The sequence below is a fragment of the Salarias fasciatus genome, chromosome 6, assembly GCF_902148845.1.
Source record: "Salarias fasciatus chromosome 6, fSalaFa1.1, whole genome shotgun sequence".
NCBI lineage: Eukaryota > Metazoa > Chordata > Actinopteri > Blenniiformes > Blenniidae > Salarias > Salarias fasciatus.
Genome location: NC_043750.1, coordinates 18,374,112 through 18,384,137, shown reverse-complemented (window position 1 = coordinate 18,384,137; position 10,026 = coordinate 18,374,112). Strand labels below are relative to the sequence as shown.

General features: G+C 41.1%; 1 protein-coding gene across 1 annotated transcript; it reads left to right on the top strand.

Moving 5' to 3' along the window:
- The first annotated feature begins 7,644 nt into the window (after window positions 1–7,644).
- Window positions 7,645–9,486, top strand: LOC115389761 (RNA polymerase II degradation factor 1-like). Its single transcript, XM_030093340.1, has 9 exons — window positions 7,645–7,704; window positions 7,790–7,825; window positions 7,907–7,954; window positions 8,083–8,331; window positions 8,453–8,509; window positions 8,594–8,716; window positions 9,124–9,156; window positions 9,245–9,328; window positions 9,451–9,486. Exons 1-9 carry the CDS (start codon window positions 7,645–7,647, stop codon window positions 9,484–9,486), a joined length of 726 nt encoding a protein of 241 aa, XP_029949200.1.
- The last annotated feature ends 540 nt before the right edge of the window (window positions 9,487–10,026 follow it).

Sequence of the window (10,026 nt, the reverse complement as noted above, 5' to 3'; positions counted from 1 at the left end):
GATTGGCCTCCACGAGCCGTTCGGCTCCTGATATTCTGCTTCAGACCAATCTGAAAAATCCATCTGAAGGCACTCATATAACTCCTGCTTCAAACAAATGTAGGTAACATTCGTCACTTTTTCTCTACATGGATTATAAAAAAATGTTTTTCTGTGATTTAGAATAATGTGTTAGAATTATTCATTAGAATATATATTTTCATTTTAGCCACATTTACCCAGAATCTGTTTTCCGATGTGCTGAAAACAGGAAGGACGTTTACAAAAGTTTGGTTGAGATAAAAGGCATTATACAGTAATCTGTGATTTGTATGCTATATTCATGTACCGCGGAACTTTTGAGAGAATAAAGTTTTTGTAGACGACTGCACAACTTCATGTTTTACTAATAAATGTCAATCAGTTGCTGTGTTACTTATTTCGGTAGCAAATGCTGTAAATGTTTTTTGATTTTCTGTGCTGTCATGGCTCTGACTCAAGCCTCATGGAGAACAAACACGCAGTATTCACAAGATATTTCAGTGTCAGTGATGTTGTCTGTTTCTTTTGAGTCGACAAATAAAGGAATTTTATCAGACAGGTTAATTCCTGTGGATCTACAGTAAGATCATTTTATGCTGTTATACCACTCTGAATTTAATAGCCTATTTCTCTGTCACTGTATGATATAAATACAAGTTCTTTACAACAATGGGTGTGAGAATGCAAGTCACTGATGCCTGGTTTTGGTTTGCCACTTAATCCTCAATAATGGTTCTCTGGAAGGCAACAAAGCAAAAATAGCCACCAGCTTGGTCATGATGATTATAGCGGACTGCTGTTTGGAGATAAAGAGCTGGACTCTGATTGGACCTTTCTCGGTGATCACAGAATCAGTCGTTTTCTATATAAGCAAAGACAGGCGTACCTGCTCACCTGTCGACTGTCTGCTGTCGCTGAGGCAAAACATGTTCTGCATACTGTGGGTGATCTTTCAGGCCCTGGCTGTTGTGGTGGAGGGCGGTGTGTCTTCAGGCAGTGCCGAGGCGCTGGCCAAAGGGGGAGTTATGAACAATGGAGGCGCAGCAGCCGGCAATGGCGCCAAAGCTGGGGCTCAAAATGGAGTTCCACTGAATGGCGAACCCATCGTGGGGCGCCTAGTCCAACTCGGAGGGTCACTTTTTCTTCAGCCACTGGGCAACACTGTGATTCAGGCTTCCCTGCAGCAGCTCATTCCCATTACGGCTCTCCAGCAAGGCGGAGCCACGGTGAATCTACAAGGGCAGATGGCTCAGCAGGCTGGCGGCGGCCCCGTTGTGCTCTACACAGTGCTGCCTGGAGGAGACCCTGGACAGGTGCAGCTGATCTCTGTGCCGGGGATGAACGCCCAGCAGCAGCCTGGAGGTGCTGCTCCTGGTGCTGGTGGTGGGATCTCGAAGCGCCGTGCAAGGTTTCAGCGATCAGCAGCAGCTCGCCTCAGGAGGACTCAGGCTCCTGTGGTGAAGGAAACGGCAGTAGAAGAGGAGGAAGAGGAGGAAGAGTGCTCCGGGAACGGAGTGGAGGAGAAAGAAATTCAATGAACCACGCAGATTTTGCTGATGTTTTCATGATTTGTTTCTACATTCCTGATTACAGACTGTCCAAACACTCATACAAATCAACGTCATTTTCAACTAATGATCAATAAATGGCTGAAGTCTCATCTTGGGTTTATTCCTTTATTTCAACATGATCTGGAGTCAGAAATATCAAACTGTGGCAGAACACAACTCCTCCGTGGCATCAACCAACTTCATGGGTGGGGCTCCTCTGCCAGCTGTTATTTTTGTGTAGGCGCCTGGTAAAATAAACACACACTACTATTTAGAGTTACAACATGCAACGTGGTGATTTGGGTTTCTAAATCTCAAAAAACATCCCCGCTTAATTACTGATATTATCATTAAATTTCTTTGTGATATAGAGCTGAATAATGGAAATGAGTTCATAAAATAATGTAATTATGGTTTAATCTAAAAATCTAATTTGTCACAATAAAAAGTGCGTACAAACAGGAAGAAACAGCTTCCTAATTGGATGTGCATGACAGTGTTTAATCAGTGTGTAAAGCTCCAGACCAGACTACAGGGTGTTTACCTGAGCTGCCCAGTCAGCAGGATAAAAAAACCTCAGACAGCCTCAGCAAGTCACTAAATTACTTACCAACCACACAGGGAACGAATGCAGCAGTTCAAAACATTGTGGTAAAATTTACTCCTAGAATATAACATGTCATATGTTTTGGTTTTCTATATAAATTTCACATATTGTTGTGTTGAGAGACTTTTTTGAATTGTTGATCACCAGGGTTCAGTCTGCAGCAACGGAAATGTTTTTGTTTTAAATCTCTTGCGAGCAAAATTCTTCCCCGTGCAGTTATGCTTTAAATGTATCACAAATTATACAGAGAGCAATGTTTTAACATTACATCATGATGAAACAGTCAGGAACATGAAATTTGGCCCTTCAGACGTACGGCAGAGTGGAAGACGCTATTTATGCTCAGCTGTTTCTCCATAAACAGTCTGAGGTGAATTGTCTCTCTATTATACACACACATGCACACAAACAGACAAGTGTGTGTGGAAGGAGGGTGGAGTGTGTGTTGGGAGTTTGATGCTTGGGACAGAAGCAATATTTTATTCTGTTTTTCTGTCTGCAACAGCAAAAATAGGGTCTCCCACTTGAAAAACTTTACTGAGTGTCTGACCCAATCCGTAATCTTAACCTAATTGCAACTTACGTAAGAAGTTTATTTGCAACCCGTAGTAAGCGACCAGGTCAGAGGTCAGGCCCCTCAGTTGTAGTGCACTCTCAGTTTTTTTTTTTCAGCCCCACTAGAGAGAAATACAAGTCGGGACACGTTTGTCAAGGTCTGATCAACAAAAGCTCCCGGCGGTGACGTCGGTTGTTTGGCTGCTGCTGTCACAACCCGCAACATTTAAAAAGGTTCAAACGGGTTTAAGTCAGAAGCTTCCTGAAACCTCCAGAAAGCCGCCCTAAGGACATTGAATCACTGTGTTTTTCGCGGTCACTCCACTGTATCGAGAACAATGTCGAATGGCAAAACACAGACGGGTATCTCTGAAAGACGGCCACACACAACTCACATTTGTGAAACTTTGTATTGTAAAAAAAAAAATGAAGGTGTCACAGCGCATGTTACGATGACACACAGGTGACAAATATAGTGAGTGAACAAGTCAGTGTTCTCCTCTCTAATTGGCTCATAATAATCCCTGAGACTGATAAAAACCTGTTCTAAATGGAGACTCGTATTGTTATTCTGGTTGGCACATACCACTTGAAGCAAGAGCAAAAATATCCTGCTTGTGCCTTTTTTTTGTGCAAATTTTGAGGCGAAAAATGAAGTTTGGTCTCCTGATAGTAATTTTTGCAGCCATCTGCTGTTGCTACGTGAGTGAAATCTATCTATCCATCTATCCATCTGTCTGTCTATCTATCTATATGCTAATATGTCTTATCTTTAATTCTTTCAGGCTGATGGAGGAAAGGTGAGATACATATGCTTGTTTTAGGATAATTATCTAAATCAGGCCATTGTCAATAAGATGCATTTCCTGTCACATGCAGACGAAGTTGCTGCTTGCAGCTTTGAACGGACAAATGCTGCCAAACGTGAACGGAGGACAAAGGAATGGAGCAAACCCCGTGCTGCTGGTTGGAGGTCTGAATCCTCCCATGGTAGCTGGTGGTGGAGCAGGACTCGTCGGGCAGCCCCAGTTCATTCAGGTCAGTGAAGCGCTTCATACAGAGTTTAATCATCACTGTGATACAGTGGAACTTTCATAGTAAAACTTTATTTGCCTTTACACAGTTTGTTCCTGCTTTTGTTGCCCCGAATCCAATCCCTAATATGTATCCTGCTCCCGCAGTCAATGCTGTAAGTACTGAAAGCCACAGTGGTAGAAACAACACAGTGTCAGCTGGCATTGTGAAAACCTCAAATGTTCCGTTCTGTTCTCTCTTTCTCCTTAAAACCAGGTTCCTTTCATGGGAGTTCCTCAAATGGCTCCAATGAATCTTCCCCAGCAGCCCATGATGGTAAACACAGCTTCATTACACTCATTCCATCAGTTGTGGAAAATCATCACTAGAGTGACTTCTCCTCCTCTTGTTTTTCCTCAGGCGTTCGCAGGTGGCGCAGTGCCACAGCAGCCTCCCACTCAGACTCAGCCAAACCTTCTCAGGAGATTCAGGGTAAGAAACAATAGGTCTGTTTTTAATTCAGCTGAGCACTGCATGAATGGTCACTGCACAAGCTAAATGTTGCTCTTTGACTCTCCAGCGTCAGGTTGAGGGACCTGACAGAACCTCGGAGGAAAATGTGGATACTCAGGTGAGACAATATCAATTACGGTTAGAGAAAAAAATTTCACTTACAATGCCATCTTATGCGCTGTGTTTCTTAGTCTTGGTCTTAGATACCTGCTGCCTTTAAGATCTTAAAGATATCTATAGCGTGGGACTGCCTCCTCTGATGGGTGCCAGAGCTTCAGGGAAGGGGTGGGCAGAGCACAAGTCTGGGGGTCAGAGATCTCTTTTCACAGCACAACTTTTTTCTTTTTATCACGCTAATGATGAAATCACAATGAAAAAATAAAAACTATTCCTAAATGTATTCTTAGTGTAATTGTTTCAGACTGTACCTAAAGTCATACCAGATGTTATATTTGTAGTATCTCACTAGAAATACCTTTTATTTCCCATAAAGCCTACCAACCAGTAACAGTTGTATCTTATCTTGTGAAATAGATGTTTAAATCTGTCATTCATAAATAAATCAACTCTTTTCATGAGACAAATGCTGGGAGTATTTCTGGGCTTGGTTTGGCAAGGTGGAAATCTAACAGTGTCAGTTTTTAGGTTTTCTATTTTCGTTGTCTAACCTTTGGAGAATTACATTTTTCATTTTAATCATTTAATAATTGCTCTTCTAGACCAAGACTGAGAAATACTATTCCTTGGGTTTATATGAAAATTAACATTATCATTCTTGTTTCTATCAGATCCCAGCTCCGACTGAGTCCACAACCACGAGCGCCCCCTGTGATGAACATCGTGAAAACAATTAAGTTCCCTCTAAACATGAAAAACGTGATGATTTCAAACTCTTCACTGTCTTCTTAATGAAAGCTGATTTTTGTGATTTTCTTGATATCCATGAAAAATGTGAAGCATGCCACAGTATTTGATTTAATTTTTTGAGACGTGTATAAGTTCTCCACTCAGAATAAAACTAATGAATCTGTTTACATGATTGCTTTCTAATAAATGAATTATGCTCATGTTCAAGTCTGTTTTTCTTACTTTCACATATTTAGAATATTTCAGTTATTAACTGGAACGTGAATATAATCTCACTCGCCAGTTCTTCATGTGAAGTGATGAAGGCCAGTGGGGCATTTTGCAGAAATTCATATCACAAGAAATATAAAATGGCCAGTCAGTTCACTTTGGAGGGTATCCGAAGTATCACATGTCTAAATTATATTCATTTGTTTGTTTATGTGGGTGTTTATATTTTTGGCATTCCTACCATCATACAGGAGGAATAGAATTATAAAAGAAGACCCTTTCACTTTCATGTTGTTTTGGTCCATGTTGTTTTTTTATTGTTGATAATCAAACTAAAGTTAAGTCATCAGCGTTCTGACAGAGTTAACATAAACGAAATAACTGAATGCTTTTTTAAATGTCAACATTTTGTTAGAACTGTTGCATTAGACGGAATAACCTCAGCAGAACAATTTGCCCTCAGAAATCAGATTTTCTAGATTCATCTTGAAGAGTGGGAGGCAGAGCTTTCTCTTATCATGACCCTGTTATGTGAAACTTGCTCCCAGCTTCAAGATTAGGCTCAAACTTCCCTATAAAACAACTCTTACACTTACGGCTGGCTTAGATGATCACCCTGGACCATTTTCTATTTTAGCCGCTATTTAGATTGCTCCAAATCGTGATATTTCACCATTACATGTGGCTAACATTCTGTTCTCCCTGCAGCCCATGCTCTCTCTGCCCTCTATCACTGAATCTTCTAGTAGAGCTGGATGTTTGTAATCTGGGCATCCTGCCTCCATCATGTCTGCAGCTACAGTGAATTAGCTTGCCTTCTTTTGGCAGCGAGTGTATGGTTCAGAATCAGCAGCAGTTTCTTCCAGTCAAAATGGTCAATGCTTGCTCAAATACTTATTTTTGTTTTTAAAGTGTCTTGAGATAATTTGTTATTGCTGCTATTTAAATTAAATTGAACTGGACAGAATAACATTGCACTGTAAAGGGGCCAGTCAGTGAATGTAAAAAACAGTGGATCTCTACTGCCATCTGAAGGAAAAACAGCACAATATGTCGAGTAAATCCTGAGCTGAGAGCCTCTGTGTTTTGCTTAATGTCACAGCCTCTTGAAACAATGCAGTGTCTTATTAACAACAGGAGTTTCACAATTTTAAACATATATTTTTACAGTGACAAACCACTAAGAGAAAATACCCACTCCTTCAGTAGATGCTGCCATCACATGCTCCAGTTGGAAAAAAAACAAAACAAAAAAAAAAACAACATAAAAGGAGTCTACAATAAAACTTAGGGCATTTTAAATCAGTTTAACCAGTCTATCACAGGGCAAATTCAGAGGCAGTTACAGCTACAGGCAAGTTGGTGTCACCAAATCAGCTCAAACATATTTTTCCAGAATCCAGGCATGCACAGGATAACTACACGCTGAAATGCCATGAAACCCCGACTCCATTGGGGGATTTTCTCGCATTGAAGTGAGAGCTCTACCCACTATTAAAATGTGTGGCCGTAACAAAAAAAGTCAGGCCATTTACTCTCCAGAGCACACGTTTAAAGTGAGGTTTCCATGGTTAACCTGTACTGCTGATGATTAGTCAATTAGATGTCAACATCAGTCTAAGTGGGCTGTGCAACATGTGACAAATGTCTGGTGATAATAACCTTTTTTTTTTCTCTTTTGCAGTTTTTTTCATGACATGCCAGAATTTCCTTTGGAGCTAATGTCCATAATTACACACTGAAGTGCTCCACCTTGACATATGCATATGAACTTTACTCACATAATAATCAGATTGTGTAAACTAAACCTCTTAAGGGAGCATTTCTGTCTCATAAGAGAAAAACTGTGACAGTTTGGTGAATTCTCAATCTCTATAATGTGAAAAGTGCACATAAACATTTTCACATTAAGCTTCTTGGGAGAATCGCTCCCAGCTTGGACACGGGCCATGTCATGGCGTTTAGAGACATGACTTACATCTAATGACATACTTTGCTGGCCTGTGTTGTAAGAGTCTGAGTCGGATGCCATGAGAAACGTCTGTCACCCTGACCACACGTTGTCTGGGTGGGTTGGTGGTGCACCGTAACAGTCTGCATGGAGAGAATTTATAAGGCAAGGTGAGGAGGCAGACACAGTGAGGAAGAGCACATTCAGAGAAACGGTAAGGAGAGTTCGCAGTGCTCAAGATTTCTGTGAATATCTTCTGCTTCTGTAAAGAAAGGGGACATTAGTATTTTATAGGGCTGCACATAAGATTGTTGCAGTTCGGACTTTACTCATGTTTTCAAATCCTGCAGGACATCATGCAGCTGCAAACCACACTCCTGGTCATCTGTCTGCTGAGCACCAGCTTCGCTCTGCCAGTGAGTTTTTTCCTGATATATATCTGTATGCTACATGTACACATTGCGTGATCTGAACTTGACATTTTCTGTCCATTTTGTACAGGTGCAGATTGGAATTATTGCAAGCAATAGCAATGAGGTAGATACATGTCAAATGTATGCATGTCTGAGTGATTTAGGATGCAATATTTGAGCTAATTCAGCTTTTTTGTGTGTTTAGATCCTGAGACTCAATGGATTAACTCTTGCAGCTCTTGCACAAGCACAGGTACAGACTGGTGGGCCAAAACCTGCGTTTTAAGACAATTGTTTTCCCTATTTGGTCAAGTTGAACGAACCACATGTTTAATTTGGGAAATATCTTGCAAACTTACATGAAACTTCCCTTTTTCGCAGGCCTCATCGTTACTACCACAGTACGTGCTGCAGCAGCAACAGCCTGAGGTGCTGCTCACCCCACAGGTGCTGAACCTGAACCCCCAGGTGGCAGGTCCTTTTGGTCCCCAGGGGCCCCAGCTGCTTCTCCCGAACCAAGGCAACCAGCTGACACCTATGATTGTCCCCAATGGCCAACAAGAGCAGCTTGGGCCTGCACAGGACCCCAACGCGCCGACCATCCCCCAGCAGGGCCAAAACCCCATGCAGGTACAAGAGAGCAGCCTGGAGGCACATCGTGTGTTGTAGAACTACTTTTCTTTATTCTATGGAGCGTTTGCATGTTTCCTCACACTCCTGAAGAATAACAACTGTTTTAATTATCTTGTAGATGTTTCCCCAGTTTCAGTATCCGTCTTATGGATTTCCCCAGCTTCACAGGCAGCAGGTATTAGGCTCAACTTACATATGTGAAAATGTTGTCTGTATTTAAAGGATCAACAGCTGATTTCATGTATTTTCTTCATTACAGGGTTTCCCTTACTTCATGCCCCCGTATGGCTACCCCCAGCAGAGGAACACGGCTGTGCTGCAGCCGAACAATGGCCAGCAGAACCTGGAAAAAACCACTCAGAGGCCACAGCTTCCTCTGCAGGTCAGACATCAAATAATAAATGAAACTTGAAGGGAGGAGGGAAATATCCATGGTGAACAAATATTTAGATCTCCTTGAGACAAAGGTGACTCACAGACAAAACGTTCTGATAATAACATAGCTGCTGATGTTGAGTCATTACTGTGGGGATGTCTCGAACGTGGTGCAATGAGAACTGTCTTTCTTTCAAACCACACAGACTTAGCTGTGATTTGCTCAAAGTGCTGAGTGATACTTGTTGTAACGTAGGTATGATGTGCAGTTTTTATTTATTTGCTCTATTCATGATCGTGCTCATAAAGGCCTGATTTACTATTTGATGTCATTTGAGCCTTTTGCAAAAGTGCACTTCCATATTGTTGTATTTACTGTTCCTTCTAACTTTCCTGTATTTCCTTTAATTTTAGCAGGCCTCCAAGCCAAAGCCCCAGACAGAGCGGGTAAGCCACCCCAGAAACGACCAAAGCTTTTAGTTCAGGTTATTTACTGTCTAATTTTGTAATGCCGCCTCTCTGTGCTTTATTTCAGACATGGCCACTCGAGACTCAAAAAGAATCCACAACAATTCCGCCTGATCCTCGTGGTGATGCATCTGGCCCTGGGATTGATGAGGTGTATTTCCTTTACCAGTGCATTCAGAACTTTATTTTATTGTGGTGTTGCATACACAGCTGTTGGTTTATATACAGTATTTAATTTTAAATGGCTCAACTGAATTTTCTTTTTCTCTACAGGGTCAGTCCAACTTCCCCTTCCTGTTTGAGCCTTAGATGTCTCCTGGGAAATAACAACAAAGTCATCAGGATTTAAATAATTATCCTTGTATTTGGCCACATTTACAATGACTTGTCTTCATTTGCTCCCTCTCCCAGCTTCTATAACAATTTATCGAGTTGTTTTCCAAATCTGCCAAATAATAATAAAAACTACTGAAGCCAAATGATCCAGAGTGTGCTTTCTTTATTCCGATACATATTCAAGACAAATACATGGATTCAAAGCAAAATTCTGACTACATTCTTGGATATTCCACTGAAATCATGAATCTCATAATTCCAAATTCTGGGTGCCAGTTTATATTTTATATAAAGTCACTCAACACAAGAAAAAATGCGCTTAGGTTTAGTACAATAATGAGGATTGAAAAAATAACTATGGCATAAGATGACACATGTGGTGTTCAAAGACTTGAAGCTAAAGGCTGAATGAGAGAATAGAAAACTATTCAATAAAGATTTGGGAAATGCTTGAAAACACTCACAGACTTAATAAGCAGACTTTACTAGTTTCACAACTCCATACTCAAAGGA

Coding starts and splice junctions, on each gene's coding strand:
- LOC115389761 (XM_030093340.1), top strand. CDS start 7,645: ATGCAGCTGCAAACCACACTCCTGGTCATCTGTCTGCTGAGCACCAGC. Junction 7,705..7,789: donor GCACCAGCTTCGCTCTGCCA/GTGAGTTTTTTC, acceptor CATTTTGTACAG/GTGCAGATTGGAATTATTGC. Junction 8,717..9,123: donor GGCCACAGCTTCCTCTGCAG/GTCAGACATCAA, acceptor CTTTAATTTTAG/CAGGCCTCCAAGCCAAAGCC.